Source organism: Carettochelys insculpta, chromosome 6 (genome assembly GCF_033958435.1).
Source record: "Carettochelys insculpta isolate YL-2023 chromosome 6, ASM3395843v1, whole genome shotgun sequence".
Classification (NCBI taxonomy): Eukaryota; Metazoa; Chordata; order Testudines; family Carettochelyidae; genus Carettochelys; species Carettochelys insculpta.
Genome location: NC_134142.1, coordinates 57043205 through 57060325, shown reverse-complemented (window position 1 = coordinate 57060325; position 17121 = coordinate 57043205). Strand labels below are relative to the sequence as shown.

Below are 17121 nucleotides of genomic sequence, written 5' to 3'. Positions count from 1 at the left end.
ATGAGTAGTCAGACTGCTGTAGACACATACAATATTCAGCATCCAAGATATGAGCAGTTACTTTTTGGAGCATACAATAAGTAGCATTTAATTTAAGGTCCTGCATTTCCTCAGAAATAACAAGATACGAAGCTCAATTCTTCTGCTTCTTACATGAAGTCCCTCCCATTTACAATGTAAACCAACCAAACAGCTGATTTACAGAGGCAGTTTTCCTCGTCTTGTCAAGAAAATAGTCCTTCCTTTCAACAGCTAGTAACAATGGTCACCTACAACTGGAGGAGTACCTTTGTATGGAAGTGCAAAGTTAGGTCTGTCACTAGTAAAGACCTATCTATATATGAAGTGTGTGGGAGGAGGCTTGCTGTACAGTAGTAGAAACAAAGGGGACTTGATTCCACACCAACCCAAATATATGTCATGTGGTCAATTCTAAAGGCCTCCTGCTTCAAGCAGGATCAACCCCATCTAAGTCATCCCAACCAGGACCTTGTCAAGCCAGAACTTAAAAACCTCTAGGGATGCAGAATCCACTGTGTCTCTAGGCAGCGCATTCGATTGCTTCACCACCTTCCTGGTGAAGTAGCTTTTCCTAATATCCAACCTACTCCTTTTCTTCTGTAACTTCAGACCATTGCTCCTTGTTATCTGACACCTCTGAGAACAGTTTCTCACTATCCTCTTTAGAGCTCTCCTTCAGGAAGTTGAAGGCTTCTATTAAATCACCCCTCAATCTTCTCTTCTGTAAACTAAGCAAGCCCAAATCTCTCAGCCTCTCCTCATTATTTGCCCAACTTCACAGTGAAGATGTGGTCTGTAGTTAAGGAAGTAATTCATTTGTCAAATTTTAAATTTCACTCACTCAGACTTTCCAGCCAGATTTAAGTATTTGCAGGGCCAGTAGTGGAATAAACCAGATTTGAATGGGTCAGCTAATCTGGGCCTTGAGGTTTTTGTTGCCTTTAAATTTCCAACTCTGCCACTTTTCATCCCTCATATTTACCTGACCATCTCTGGTCAATTTGCAGTAGACTTGGGTCATATTTATTTTTGATGTGACCCTCTGGCAGTCTCGAAACTATCTTCTTTAAATAAGTGCATGATCTGCTGTATATTTGAGAGTTTGTCTGTCTGTCTGATCAAGAACTCCTCCTAAACAGTAAGAGCTAGGAACACCAAATTTGGTGTACAACTTCCTCTTATCATAACTTAAAGCAATGAAAGGGTTTGGTTGTGCCAGGAAAATGGAATGTGCCTGGAATGGGATTGCGTCTCATAAAACCATACAGAAAAGAGAATCATCAAATCAAATACAATCCTCAAAACTGACATAGCTGAAAAAATGTTGAAAGAGTGAACCAAGATCAGCCAGAGGAATAGGATGAACCTAGAATAGCGTTGCTTTTGAATAAACTTTACAGAAGAGAGGTAGAACAGAGAAATGTGGAGTAGTGCTCTGTTTTGACACATCTGAATCACTGCGTAAGGTTTGAAAACAAGAAAATGTTATTGGAAACCAATTTTTGTTAAAACATGGCAAATTATAAGAGTTTATAGGGATGAAGTTAAAAATATACTTGATGGAATTCCCATTTAAAAAAAATTAAATGGACAAATTTTGACAATCCCTTTCTTATGAAATCCAAAATAAAAAGTAACTTCATAAAAATAACTATTTTTGAAAAATAGTCATTTAAATAAAGCATGTACATTTTCCTTTTATTTTGCTAAACAAAAAACCCTTAAATGAGTCAAGCACCCAAAACACGCTGGGTAAATATACGAGTACCTCATGAAGTGGTGCATAAAAGGTCTACAGGAAAAAATATCCATAATGCCCATAATGTATTTTTCTGAACTTGTGTTTCATATCTGTAAATTACTACTTACAGAATAAAAATAAATGTTCTCTCTGCAGTTAATACGTATTACCAATGTCAAAAATATTTCTCCCTAATGTTATCTCCAGTAAATCACAACTGTTAATGGGCAGTTTCTCATAAAGATTGTTGTTGATGAGTTTAGTACTATTTTATAGCCTTGTGTTTATAACCTTTTATTTTATATTTTAACAAGCTGTGTGACTGGATAAGTTCTAATGAAAATGGGGAAGCAAATTACCAAGAAGCAAACTGAAAAGCAAAAGTTCATTTAACTACCTAACACCTTTCCACGCTTGATGAAATACATCAGTGTTATTTATAATTGTCCTATTTATATCTGTCCTTCACTAAAGAGTTCGGAAGAATAATATGCATCAGAGCTCTGATTCAGGGTCGGTGGAAGGCAATGGAAAAATTCCCAGTGGCCTCAGTCAGTGAGCATAGGATCATGACTCAAGAAATGCTGAAGATGCCAGGTTTCAGCTCATGCATGAAACGCCATATTGTCCTTAACTGTGCTCTACATATCTGGATGCTTTAGAAAAGAAATCTTCTGTACTCTGTGTAAAGATATGCTATTTTGTAAGGTAAGAATTTTTTGCATACTATATTTCTGAAATAAATCAAGTTATACAATGACGTGCTAGCAATTGCTGTCCAAGCTGGTCATGTGGTGCCACAAAAAAGAGAGACATTGCACTTTCTTAAGTTAGCACTCAAAATGAGGAATGATATTCTGTGGTCTTCCTTAACATCTTACTTAAGCAGATCGATGAGCAATGGCCCAGATATCTTGGTGCTAATACATTAAAACCAGCAGATGAATTCAACACAGTTTTATGGGTGCATAATTATGAGCATGGTCATCCAAAAACCAAAGCACCCTCAAATTGTGTTGAAATCACTGGAAGTTGAGTGAATTATATTATACTGATTCTACAATGTGTACTTATAAATGCATTCCATACTATCTCTTGCAAATTACTGGACCATTTTTCACTAATGAAGTATCCCTTTTTGGAGTAATAAAATGATCACTATTTAAAAAGCCAACATTAGCCAGAATTTTCCAGCTATTTGCAAATTGTGCACAGGTAACCTTAACAAGTACACCCACCTACAGGAAAGCACATATGTTAATTTATTATAGCAAGCCCATGGTTTACAAATCAGATAAGCTGAGTGGAAAGATGAGACATAATACATGCAATCTGACTGCCTCATGTACAAGGCATTATTTCTCAGGAAATATTTTGTGCTTATTAAGTTAAATTGTGTTTCCCCCAAAAACTTCTATTTCTGGCTTTGGAGACCAGGGTGACTGAAATGGAGGAGCTAAGGGAGGAGAAGAAGCTGAGGGAGGCAGAGAGGGACATAGACAGGACTTTCCAGGCCAGAGTAGAATAGTCCAACCCTTGACCAGACAGCCTCTGTGCTGTTAAGAAGAGTGAAACTCTCAGGGAAGGAGAACATCCAACTGGAGCAGAGGGAAATGATACTGTAGTTGGGACTCTCCTTCCAAATGTTGTTGTGGAATCTTCTCGCACTGAGGATACCTCTCTCGGAATAGAGAACTCGAGGCATTAGGAAAAGGCAGGCATTAAAATAATGGAGGATTCATTCATCAGAAACATAGACAGATGGGTTTGTGATGAACTGTATGGTGACTTGTCTGCGTGGTGCAAAGTTGCAGATCTCTTGTAACATATAGGTAGACTTATGCATAGTGCTGGGGAGGAGCCATTGATCGTGGTACATCTCATTACCGATGACATGGGGTAAGGTAGGAGACAGGTCCTGGATGCGAAATTTAGGCTACTAGGTAAGAAATTGAAATCCAGGACTTTCATGGTGGTGGTCTCTGAAATGCATCCTGTTCCACTTGCAGGGCCAGGTAGACTGGTGAACTTCAGGGTTTCAATGTGTGGATGAGACAATAGCATTGGGAGGAGTTTAGTATTGTTAGAATGGGGGAAACTTTTGGGGGATGAGGAGCGTTTACAGGAAGGATGGACTCCACTGAAACCAAAATGGAACCAGGTTAAAAAGTTTGTAGAAGAGTTTTTAAACTGAGGGCTGGGGTAAAGCCAGTGGGTGCAGAGGAGCACATGGATTGGGCAAAGGCAGCCCTTAAGGGAGGGTCTGTAAATAGAGATTCTCTGTGTCCCAGTAGGAGAGTGGGTTGAAGATGTTAAAATATCGGTAAGATCTGATGAGAAACAATCGAAGGAAAGAGTCCCATTCAGTCACATCATGTAATAGCAGCAGTGTTCCTTGTAAGCTGAGTGCTTGGGCAGTACCCCCCTGCTCCCCCAGGAGAGATTGAGGTGCCACCCAGGTAATTAGCAGAGCTCCCACAGCCGACAGCATGTGTTTCTATTAGTGGTGCGCATCTGCACATGCCTTGAGGCACATAACAAAATTTATTCTGTACATGGATCCAAAAATGAGGCAACATGGTAGACAGCTAAATGGTGACACGTTTTTAAAGTGTTTGTATTCAAATGTGAGAAGTCTAACTAGTAAGAGGGATGAGCTAGCTTGCCTTGTGTTAAATGAGTATATTGATATAACAGACATCAGAGAGGCTTGGTGGATTATTGCGGGGAGCAGGAGGTGCCTTGCATGAGATGGCAGCAATGGCTGGGCCCCTCTGGACTCCTCACAGCAGCAAGAGCCATGGGGAAGCAGAATGCACTCAGTAAGTGCACTTACTTCACTTCCCTGTGGCAACAAGCACTGCGGGAAGTAGGGGGAGGGGGCCAGCTCCTGCTGCCACCTCACTCCAGGTGTCCTGGTAACCCTTGAGACTATGTCCCTTGGGGGGTTGGGGCACAATGGGGGAAGAGGACAGGGTGGTGGCAAGAGGGAACGGGGCGTGGAGAATGGGGATGGATATGCCCAACTCCAGCACTCCTGGGTAAGATTGTGAGTATGTTCCGGACCATAGATGTCCTGTGGGCCACAAGATTGAGACCCCAGCTCTATCTGGCTAGAACAGGGTGCTTTTGACAAAGTACTTTGAAGCAAAATTTAAAATCTGAGTGACCAACAGAGAACAGTCATAAGTCAGACTGGATGTTTGCCTGGAAGCATTACTGGTATTTCAGTTGCACAAATAACCAGCAAAATTCTTTGTTGTTGTTGTTTTCCTATGCACAATAGGTATTGGATAACAGAGTTCTGGATCATGTTCAAAATGGATTCTAATCTAACGAGCACCATGGAGGAATTTCAGAAATTGGTGAGAGCTAATGGTGAGGAGTTACACTCTCGCCTAATTGACACAACTCAAATGTGAGTGTCAACGTTTAAATGTTTGGAAAACAATACAGTATTGTCATCTCACTCCCTAAAACAATAGCAACCAATCTCCAACATATAGATTAGGACTGTTTCCAAATGTCTGATATTAGCAATGTGCATAAGATGTCAGTTTACTAAGGGTGAAATTTACCGTGTGAGGAAGGCCAGCACGTGAGAATTCAGGTCCTATTAAAACTTTCGAATTATGGCTTAAGTTTAAAATAATTGTTGCAGAGCTCTCATGCATCTGCAAAGGATGCACTTCACTCTAATGAGCACAGAAGACTTAAAGTGAAGAAAGATTTAGAAAAGCTTAATTCCTTAAAAGAGCAGTCAAAAAAGAGAACACATTTTTAGTCAGTGTACATGAGGGAAAACTGGGGGGTTTTTAAAACCAAAGTTCCACTCAGAAGGGAAACAATGTAGAGTTCATTTCCTTATGTCTCATTCCCAATGCTATTTTATGTATTTTTGCTGGTCTTATTATCTGATCTAGAATAGAGCCCAGAGCACTTAGAAGAGTAGAGTGCATTAGAGCTACATATACGTCATGTGGCTTTCTCCTGGGAAGAGGGTGAGAAATAGGCAGCAAAATTTGATCCATGATTCATAGCTGGCCATAGACAATAGGCTTCCATATGAAATTCAGTTGAGCTGCCCAAGAAGACAGTAAGGGGCAATTAGAAGGTATAGTGGACAGACCAAATCCTCTTGCTGTTGAAGTCGGAAGCCATTGACTGTAATGGGTCTGAAGCTTGATCTAATGGATACAGCAAACTGGGGAGAAACTTAGAGATAGCAATGCTGAGGTGGTATCGTCATGGCTGTATTTTGTTCCATAATGTAATCTCACTATCTTTGAAAAATGCATGCTAAAATATTCTATAGGCTTGTAGACATAATATCTTTTATAGGACCAACTTCTAGTAATAAATAAATAAATAAATAAAAATTACCATATCCACCTGTTTCTCTGTAATATGCTGGGACAAACATGACTTCAACTACCATGCTTATGTGATCATCATATCCATCATTCACAACAAGTATGAAGAAATTGGAATATCTAAAGAACAATCATTCAAGGATTTTCGTTTGAAATAAATCATGCAACTGATGCTGCCAGGTTTTGGGGGAAATGTAAATTTAATTTTCCTGCAGGAAGCAAGCTCAATTTTAGTGTAAACTTTGTCCTTTTCTATTAAAAAGAAATTCTCGAGATTGGTCCCGAAAGCTTACACAGCGGATAAAGCCCAACACCAGTAAGAAAAGGAAAGTCTCACTTCTCTTCGATCATCTAGAACCAGAAGAGCTATCAGACCACCTCACCTACCTTGAATTTAAGTCGTTCCGAAGAATATCGGTAAGTGATCAACTTATGGCTAGAAAAGCAAAACCGATTAGCTTTCTGTTCACTTCCATCACAATCCTTATTTTTTTTTTTTCCAAAAAAGTGTGTGTATTAGGCTGGGTGAGATAGCAGTGGATGAGGCAGACAGTTTTGACCCTCCATGTATTATTCAGACAGAAGGTTGGGCCAGGAAGGTGAGACTGAGGAACAGGTTCTCTCCTTTCACTCAAAACAGTGGTTAAGCCTGTAGAAGTGGCATAGGAGGGGGTGAGGGAGACTGGAGAGAGCAAAACACAGCATGAAATAGGCTGCCTTATTCTGTCTCTGTGGGCGTATTCAGAGGGGCACTGCAGCATTTCTGCTGAAAGGCTCCTGGAGGACCCTCACCTATTGAAGTAACACCTTATTTTAAGCAAGTCAATTGGAGCTGAACCTGTCTTGTTTTTTTTATAGTTTGTTACAATACCAAGGAAGAGGCCAGTATTGTTTGGTACTCAATGTGTCAAACAAACGAATGCATTGCAGGTTCAAAGCAGTAAGGAGGAGCAGGGCATTTGTGGGTATAGTTTAGTCTTTCTCCACCCCGGAAATGTGTAAAACACTGTTTTGAAAGCTACTGAGATAAGGTGCTCAGCTAAAAGAACAAAGAGACTCATCTTTTGGATGGTAGCACTAGAATCTGAAGTGTAAGTTTCACAGTTGAAAGGATTGCAAAAAAAAAAAAAAAACCAAAACCTCTCTCCTAGTCATGCACCAGTGCATTTTATTTTAAGCTCCTGGTGCATGACTCCTCATGTGTTATGTCAAAATCTAGCAGCCTGGGGACTGAAGTCATGCTTTTATGCATAGGCTCCTACCTTTAGGGAGTAATAATACTTAATGGTTACATACTGCTTAACATTTTCAAGTCTCTTTGCAGCGCATAATTAATGATTAAAGGGAATAACAAGTATGATGTACAGTCACAGGCTTGGCTGAGAACTATGAAGGAACCAGTTAGTTAGCTATGTGATAGGAACTAATAAAATTGTTCCCTGGGACCTTGGTTAAGAAAAGAAAGTGCTTTATCCCATAAGCAATATGATTATTTAATTCCTTGTAGAATGCGTCTCTACTACAGGAGCCTAATTTTGTCCAGGTTACGGGAGAGTGTGCGAATAAGATGATGTAACACTAATACCAGTGTAATTATTCATAGCTTCACTACAAAAAACATTCAGTCTTGCTAGTGAGAGAGCAAATTCATCACTTATCTTGGTAGTTTGTTCCAAAGGTTAATTACCCTGACTGGTTTTTTATTCATACGCATGCACATGCGTCCCCCTTCCCACAGTCCGTTTCTTCTAGTCATCCCATCCAAATGTGTGAAAGCCTGTGTTTTAGTCTCTGAGGCTGTTTCTACACATGCCACTTTTTTCTGTGGCATGCTAATAAACAGCCCAAAATATGCTAATGAGGTGTGGCTGTAAATTCCCCATGCGTCATTAACATAAGGTTGCATGATTTGGAGTCTGGAAGATGCTCTTCCGGACTCCAAAACAGCATGTAGAAGCGCAGCCCCCGGGGGGTCTTCTGGAAGGAAATCCTCCTTCCGGAGGCCCCTTCTTCCCCAAAATTTTCAGAGAAAGTGGCCTGTGTAGAAACGGCCTGAGCGTGTCCAGTGTGCACAAGGTGTTACCTTTTCAAAAGGCACTGGTTTTAAGAGCTGAGCTTTTTGAGTTTGATGAAATTGCGACAGAATGGTGGGATAACACGTGTGTTTGTTTATAGGATCTGATAATCCATAAAGGTTCTAAATATTGAAATATCTTAGCCAGCTAAGTCTTGAGAGACTTTCACAGAATGAGACACTTTTAGGACACTGGTGAACTACCACAACATGTGGTAGATTCCATTTCACAAAATAACGCTCATTTCACACTCTCTGAAGTCAGCACTTTGAAATTATGTCTATAAGATTTCACCTCCTCAGTGCCCCCAGCCTTCTGGGCCACAGTTTTACCATTTGAATTCCACTCCTTCTCCTAGATAGGTGTGTGATGCAGCCTTTTTACAGGATGGCTAATAGATCCCCCTACCATAATTATCGAGAAAAATGCGAAGGTGGGCTGCTGAATGACTGTTACTCAAATGCTCCAAGCTGGAACATCATTGCTCCAGTGCTACAAGCTAGAGCAAGACCAAAATGACCTTTTGAACACAGATCTCTCATATGGCCATTTGAGTTCAGGCTGTTTTCAGTTGCTTCACCCAGCCCTTGACTTGTTCAGTTTGGATCAGATGAACTGTGTTTTGTTCTTAATACAAATACAAGTCAGAGATGAAAAGGCTTGTTTATTCTAAATGAAATTAATGTTTATTTGCTCTGTGCAAAATTACTTTCCATTCCAATTTTGCTAAATAATCTTGATAATAAACAAAGACACCAGCATTCTTCCAAAGTGTCAAGTATTGGAGGGGTAGCCGTGTTAGTCTGGATCTATAACAGCAACGAAGGGTCCTGTGGCACCTTATAGACTAACAGAAAAGTTTTGAGCATGAGCTTTCGTGAGCACAGACTCACTTCATCAGATGTCTGTGCTCACGAAAGCTCATGCTCAAAACTTTTCTGTTAGTGAGCATCTGATGAAGTGAGTCTGTGCCCATGAAAGCTCATGCTCAAAACTTTTCCAAAGTGTGTGTGTGTGTGTGTGTGTGTGTGTGTGTGCACACGTGCGTGTGTGCAACATACAATGTTATAGTAGAGAAGACTTCTGGCCTTTTCCAAAAGGGAGAACTTCTGGTAACCAAGACAGGAGAGCCCTGCAAATCTGTGGATATCCACAGTTCATTTTTGGAGATACAGGTGTAGATGTGGATACAAATTTTATATCCGTGCAGGGCTCTAATAATCAAATCAAACTTATTCATTATTATACTGAAACCAGTACAAAGGCAATAATTATGTAGTTAAATACTGAAAAATTATCCAGCTCTGTAGAGTAGTTGCATGGGTTCCATGTTATTGCCAAATCTGGCTTTGGTCCAAAATTCAAACAATGGATGTGAATACTCTGTAATCTCAGAGGCAACTCTGCTTATTAGTGTTAATATTTCTTCAATTTTTAATTTAGCAAAGAGAACAAAGCCAGGTTGTCTGATGTCATCACATTTTTTTACATAGGTGTTGAACTCTTGAGAGCTCTTATTAGTTTTAAAAAAAAAGAACAAAAAATGAAAGACGAGAGAGGCTGTAAGAACATAATGTAGCCTTATGAGCTGACAACTTACTGCTTTATGTTACAGATCCATGTCTTCCAGTTCCTATTCTTAAAGGCTTACTAGTGGAATTAACTTTTTTCACAGTGTGGATTGCTCCAGGATAGCTGCATTTTAAAGAAACGGGAAAGGTGGACACTGGTGCGACAGATGGAATCAGATATCTCTGTCTTGATTTTGATGAGCAAAGTGGCTTTGATAAACATGAGCATTATTTGCTTGATTGTTGTAACACATGCAGGTGTTCCCATACATGTTGGACCATATTATGGTTAAATTTAAGTTAAATAAGAACAGTGTTTTTTTTTGTACTGGTATTGAGTACTGGCACCTTGCCAGCCCCAGCTGTGGGATTGGCTGGGAATGTGGAGCTGGCTGAGTACCAGCTCACCCCACCCCTCTTTTATTTAAAAAAAAAACCACACAGAATAAGAATTTGTGGAAAATTGTATGATAAAATAAGAAATCACAGGCTTGATTCTGATATCATGTTGACATCATTGGAATTGCTCTTGCTTTACAGCAGTGTAAGTGAGATCAGAATCAGAGCCTCAAGACAGGGAAAATGGAGGGATAATTTTACTTTCTCAGAAGTAACCTACGTCTCTTAGGCTGGAATGAGCTATGATCTTCACTCTAACTTTCGCCTAAGAACCCCTGCATTAAGTGAATCCATGATATTGCTGAAGGTGGGACAAGTACTTGTGCTTCTCCTACCAAACTGAGTTCAACTGTGTCCGAAGACGTGAAACCAGACTGAAGTTGAGGCTTGTAGACCCTCCCAGTTGGAAATGCAGTATTGGAGTCCCTGTTTCTCTCCCAGAGGTGGAAAAAGTACCCCGAAAGTTACTTGCGTAAGAGTGCCGCTTTGGGGGTGTGTGGGCATGGGGTGTACTTAATTACGTAAAGTTACCGGAGTCCCTCTGAAAAACTACGTGAGAAGAGGTGCGCACATACCCTCGCACGCGTCACATCTAAATTGTACTCAAGTGTCCAGAAGTAAAAGCAGCTGCACTTTTACTCAAATAACTTCTTGGGTATTTTTTTTCAACCTCTGATCTCTCCCCACCCTTGTTCCCTTGTCAGTCTGCCACTACGCTTGGTGGACCACTGGGAAAGTTTTTCACCCACCTCCTGTTTTCTCCCTTACGCTTGCTTGAGTGCATGGCTCAGACCAGAGTGGTCTTTTCAAGATGCATAGCCCCATATTGCAGGTTAGTGTAAATTAAAAACTTTTATATCAAGCAGGTTTTCTTTCTGCAGTTAGCATGAGTGGTGACCACAGGATGGCTGTCATATTTAGTTAATTCATGTCAGTTGGTTTCCTTTGGAATGAGTGCATAGTGAAAACAGATGGAGTTTTCTTCTAACAGTAGAAGTCCAGAGTTGCTGGGCACTGGAATTCTAGATCATGATCCCTTACCTATCCCATGAGAACCTCCCTTGGAGAGATCTTAATTCAAAAGATGTTTGCTGCTAACTAACAGCCCTTAAGTTAAAAAACAAACAAACATACCTGTTCCTTTGCCTTCAAGCACAGCAGTGTAAGGGAATGCACTGGCAGCACTGAGACAGAGTTCTGCCACCAATCCATTTAATGAACATGTAACAGTCATAGTAAAGATTATGGGCTGGATTCTTTGGCTAATCACAGCTGCTTTGTGCCACTCAGGCAATGTGAAGTGGACATGATATATTTTGGCCAGATTTGGCCAGTAGAGAACTCCCCTTAAACAAGGGAAGTCTCAACTGATCTCCGGTTGTCAAAGAAGTAGCTTTCTCTTGCACGAGCTGGCTTCTTGAGCATTATTGCATGCAGGGGGAACAGGACAGAGGCATGGTGGAACAGAGGTTTGCTTCCTTTATCTGACACTGGCATACAGTCATGTGGGGACTGCCAGTTTGTTCCCAATCCCAAGCCTCTCTGCCTCTGCAGCTGCAGGGTGGGGGGAGATTTCCACCCTATAGATCAGGTGTGGCCAACCCACGGCTTTCAAGCCTCGTGCAGCTCTTTTAGCCATTAAATGCTGGGCGTCATTGGCATCAAAATGGGTGGGACTCTCTGGGAAAGTAGAGGGCATTAAGCTATCTGTTATGTATTTATTTTTATATATCTAGATATTGATCTATATTTATTTTATATATCTATCCATATATTGATATATAGCTGTATAAATATATAATACATGTCTCTTTACATTCTATCCACCACTGTTTTGGCTCTTCGTCTCTAACTGTTTGGCCACCCAATTATACATAGCAAGTCACTGTATTTCATTCAGCAAGAATATCTGTATCTGCCCATAGGCTTAATAGCAGGTATAAAATCTGGATGAAATTTAATTTTGTTTTTGTTTTTAAGTTCTCAGATTATCAGAATTACATTGTAAACAGCTGCGTAAAGGAGAATCCAACAATGGAAAGGTCCATTGCTCTTTGTAACGGTATCTCCCAGTGGGTACAACTCATGGTACTCAGTAGGCCAACACCCCAGCTTCGGGCTGAAGTGTTCGTTAAATTTATTCATGTTGCACAGGTCAGTTTCACTTTGACCTTTTTGTGTTTGTCTTGTGTCCTTTCTTTGAAACTGTCAGCTCTTTAATTATTCCTCCTTCACCACTTCTTGTACACCCCAGTGGGATCGTCTGGGAGGGAGAATATTCAATGATCTCCATTTTTATAACAAATGTTCACATATCACTTTATTTTCAACGGCAGTAGACCTCTCCATGGAAGCCAGTATTGCCAACCTGTTTTCTCAAAGTAACTAGATTTCCTTTTGAACCACTCTGTTCTTTTCCTTCCTCTTCCAGAAGTGTCACTATTTAGAGATTTATTTGCTGGAGAATTACTGTGATAAAGAGAGCAGGCTCGAGAGTCTCCTGAAGAGGATCATTGAACATTGTTAAAATCTTACCTATGTGCTGAAGAGAGGTGTTCTTTGGAGACACCCACTGCTAGTAGAATAAAACGTCTTTTTGTGTCACAGAAGATCTCACTGACCACCTGAAATGGGGTTCACCCATTCGTGAGTGCCTCTCTGTGGCAAAGGGTGCTCTGTAAGGTCTTTTCTGGTTGTCTTTAGGGTTCTGAAGATAGGATTTGACTAATCCTGTCAGTTCCTATACTGCTGCGGCCAGTTTCCTGCCACAGGGCCTGGGTCTTGTCCAGGTCTAGGTTCAGCTCGCAGTCGGAGCTGTTCATAGTGCTGCTGGTCTCCCAGGCAGCATGTAGACCTGCCTGTTCGAGCTCCTGTGAGGAGCTGACTGGCCCTTGCCCAGCAGCTTCTTTTATATCAGCTTTCTGGGTCCTGATTTGCTGCCGTAGAGAGAGCCACTCTGTCTTGCCAGAAAGGCCTCTGTTCTGCTCCTCTCGCTGGTATGGGGTATGGTAAGGCCTCCTGTAGGGAGCATTGGGGATTAGTCCACCCCATCATACCACCCCAAAAAACAAGAATGCTGCTTGAATATAAAAATGGAGTAAGACTGTTTAACAATGGTAACCAAGAATGGTGTGCTAGAAGGGAAATTGTTAGGATTGCCATAGGCCCAGCGGTACCTAGGACCCCAGCTAAAAAGGAAAGAATAGTTCTGATGCATTACATTTCAAAATTTCATACCTTCAGTAATTGACATTGTTTTCCAATGCAGAAGCTCCACCAGTTGCAGAATTTCAATACTTTAATGGCGGTGATTGGAGGACTCTGTCACAGCTCTATCTCCAGACTCAAGGAAACAAGCTCTTATGTTCCTCATGAAGTCAATAAGGTCAGTGTGGCTCCTGGTATGACAGACGTGCAGTTCAGATAACGTTAGGCAATACAGACTGGGTAACATTCAGGCAAACAGTTTTTATTTTTCCCCCAATTACATTTGGAGATTAAAGGATTCCAAATATGTGGTGATGGAAGAGTGGGTGGGCTTAGATTGGGGAGTTAGTGACTTGAGGCTGTATATTCAAGGCTATCTAGTTAAAAATCTTCTTACTTTGTGAAGCTAAAATCTAAGACTACAGCCACATTAGAGTTTTGTAGACAAGACTGGGGTTTTGTTGGAAGAACTCATGGAACACCTACACACACAATGCATTTTGTCAACAGAAACTGTCAACAAAAAAGCTGTGTAGACACGGTGGGGGGCTGTTTTATCAACAGAGCAGATCAGAAGATTGACTGGCTTTTAGGTGTAAACGCAATCTGTTGACAGAAGTTTTGTCAGAACATCTCTTCTGACAGTAACTTCTGTAGACAGCTGCTTCTAGTGTAGGTGTAGCCTGAATGATTGATTCAGAATCTTAAATGTTGATAGGGTGTTTACACAGGAAATAGTGGACAGCTTATTTTAAATTCTGTAAACTTCATTCTATGAGGAATAGCTCCTAGTACGAAGCCCCTAGAAGCACTACAGCTTATTTCAAAATAGCCCCTACTCCCTGTCCACACAGCCCCTATTCGGAAATAGATACTTCAGAAATAGATATTTTGGAATAGGGGCTGTGTAGACAGGGAATAGGGACTATTCTGAAATAAAATACAGTGCTTCCAGGAGCTCTAATCTAAAATAGTCTCTATTGTGTGTGGTCACTCTATTTTGAAACAACCGAGCGCTGTTTCAGTATGCATTTTGAAGCAGTTTGGAAGATGCTAATGAGGCACCGACATGGATATGCAGCACCTCATTAGCATAATGGCAGCCACATGCGATTCAAAAGTGCCACTTTCGGAATGCACACCGCCTGTGTAGACAGGGGCCTTTCAAAAGGACCCCCTCTGACTTCAAAAGCCCCTGCTTCCTATTTGGTTTTAGGAAGAAGGGGTTTTTGAAGTCAGGGGAGTCCTTTCAAAAGGCCCCTGTCTACACAGGTAGCGTGTGTTCCGAAACCAGGAATTTGAATCGTGCACGGCTGCCATTATGCTAATGAGGCACTGCATATTCATGTCAGTGCCTCATTGTCATGTTCTGAACTGCTTCATTGAGTGGGCATTTGTAGACACAGCCTTTGTGTGTAGATGCCCTATTTCAAAATAAGCTATTCCGGAAAATCTCTTCCAGGAGAGCTTATTCTGAAATAACGCTGCTGTATAGACATAGCCATAAATTGCTTTTTAAAAAGTATTATCAAATGGGAGTAATAATTGTGTAAGCAGTTGTAAACTAGGTTTAATTTGAAGTGAGAAGTACAGACCTTTAGGATTGCTTTGTTGGCTTGGCTTTATGGAGCATAAAAGCAAGTCAACGAACAATAACATGGGCTGTCCCTGTATCACCTGTAGAGACCAAAAAAAGATTCACATGAACAAAATAGTGAATGCAGAAAATGTGATTAATTTTGCTACTTTGTTGATTTTCTTTAGGTGTTTAATGAAATGACAGAGCTGCTCGCATCTTATCGGAACTATGACAATTATCGACGGGCCTACAATGAGTGTACTAACTTTAAGATCCCAATCCTTGGGGTCCACCTGAAGGACCTGATCTCCCTTTACGAGGCAATGCCAAACTACCTAGAGGACCAAAAAATTAATGTGCATAAACTGCAGTCTCTGTATAACCACATAAATGAACTGATACAGCTGCAGGAAATGGTGCCTCCCTTAGAAGCTAATAAGGATCTTGTTCATCTGCTCACGGTAGGCCTACAAGATCACAGAAACACTGCCTATTTTGACCGTCTTTTCCTGAATTTCTCAAAGATTTAACGCTAAATATTCACCTTTTTATAGCTGATATGAACAAAAGAATCACAAGGTTTTGGGATACAGTAGGGGTTATACAGTAGCCCCGGTGAGGACATGGGCTAAGGGGAAAGGCAGTAGGAGCTAAAAAGTTAGCCTAACTTACCTGGCAGCATAGAAGAAAGTGGTTGATAAATACAGGCTTTTTGGTAGTCTGCTTTGGGTTATTCCTATAGGACAGAATGGAGACATTTGTCTGTGCTCTCCTACATTAGCAAGTGCTGCCTGCATACTTTCACTAGAGGGGCACTAATTAGGGCCTTTTTTTCCTGGATGCTCCTGGAAGGATGAAAAAATCTTGTACAAGTCTCCATATATGCTGCAGAGGTGTGCATTGCCTCTTCCAACAGTAGGTGCTGAGTGCTTCAGCAGAGAAGGGGAAGGTGACATAAGATGAGATAAAAGTACCTCAGTTCTGAGGAATATTGCATGTTTGTGAAACTGCTGGATAATACCAGCAAACGCTGTCGGCATTAGTTTGTGTGTGTGGTGTTTCTTTCTGGAATATGTCTGCCAGAACAATGTTACTAGTACTACCGGGACATTGCCCAAATAAAGTGGGGATATGCACGTGTCTCAGTAGCATTGTTTTAGTCGAAAATGATTAAAGATCTAGAAAACCAGACATATGAGGGAAGATTTTAAAAACAGTTTATTTTAAGGAGAAGATTGAAAGGGGACGTAACTCTTTTCAAGTGTATAAAGGTTGTTACCAGGAGGAGGGAGAAAAATTATTCTTGGCCTTGGAGGACAGCACAAGGAGAAATGGGTTCAAATTGCAGCAAACATGCTTTAGGTTGGATATTAGGAATAACTTCCTAATTATCCACTGGTAAACCACAGGATTACGTTGCTTAGAGAGGTTGCTGGATCTCCATCACTGGGGATTTTTAAGAGCAAGTTAGACAAACACGTATCAGGAATGGTCTAGATAATACTATTCCCTCCATGACTAGATGATCTCTCAAGGTCCCTTCCAGTCCTATGATTCTCATTGTTCCTAGGCTGTTATCAAACACTGATGAATTTTTCATGCATAGTTGCTTTCACCAGGTTGTGCTTCTTATTTTTAGCAAGCTGCTGTTTAGCAATGTGGGCCAGTTTTGCTTTCAGTTTACAGACCCTCTTTCAGCAAAGCAATTAAACAAGTACTTAACTTTAAGCACCTAAGTAGCTATAGCACTGGGACTACTCAGGTGGTTGAAGTAAAACAGTACTGTGTTACTACATCAGGGCCATAGTCAGTCTTGCTAAGTGCTGAATCTTTCCCTGACCCCATCCGTCAAAAATTCAAAAACAGAAACTGTTAATACCTTGTTTAAAGTGATTTTATGTCCCTTAACTTTATTCTATTCCATAACATTTTGGTGATAATAATAATACACATCAGAAATGCATACAGCTGCAGTTGGTCACAATTTCAGTACAAAGCCTTGAAAATGTGGAGGGGTTGAGTGACTATATGAGAAGTGCATTACTCTAGGTTTGTTGTAATAAGAGTTCACAATCCTAGCTTCTCTCTGGCATTCCAGGGCCTGATGTCGAGCCTATTCCTTTCCCAGGCTCACATCAGCTTTCATCAGACTCCA

General features: G+C 40.8%; 1 protein-coding gene across 4 annotated transcripts in view; it reads left to right on the top strand.

Annotated features, from left to right (window-relative positions):
- RASGRP1 (RAS guanyl releasing protein 1) overlaps window positions 1–17121 on the top strand; it is an 88733-nt gene that overhangs the window by 40080 nt on the left and 31532 nt on the right. For 3 of the 4 annotated variants that reach the window (XM_074996945.1, XM_074996946.1, XM_074996944.1), the window contains 6 exons: window positions 2413–2470; window positions 5049–5180; window positions 6399–6552; window positions 12161–12334; window positions 13449–13565; window positions 15152–15427. In XM_074996945.1, coding sequence (XP_074853046.1) covers window positions 2413–2470; window positions 5049–5180; window positions 6399–6552; window positions 12161–12334; window positions 13449–13565; window positions 15152–15427 — 911 coding nt within the window. Of the gene's footprint in view, window positions 1–2236; window positions 2471–5048; window positions 5181–6398; window positions 6553–12160; window positions 12335–13448; window positions 13566–15151; window positions 15428–17121 lie in introns of all 4 variants that reach the window. The other variant, XM_074996947.1, reaches the window with a different exon arrangement.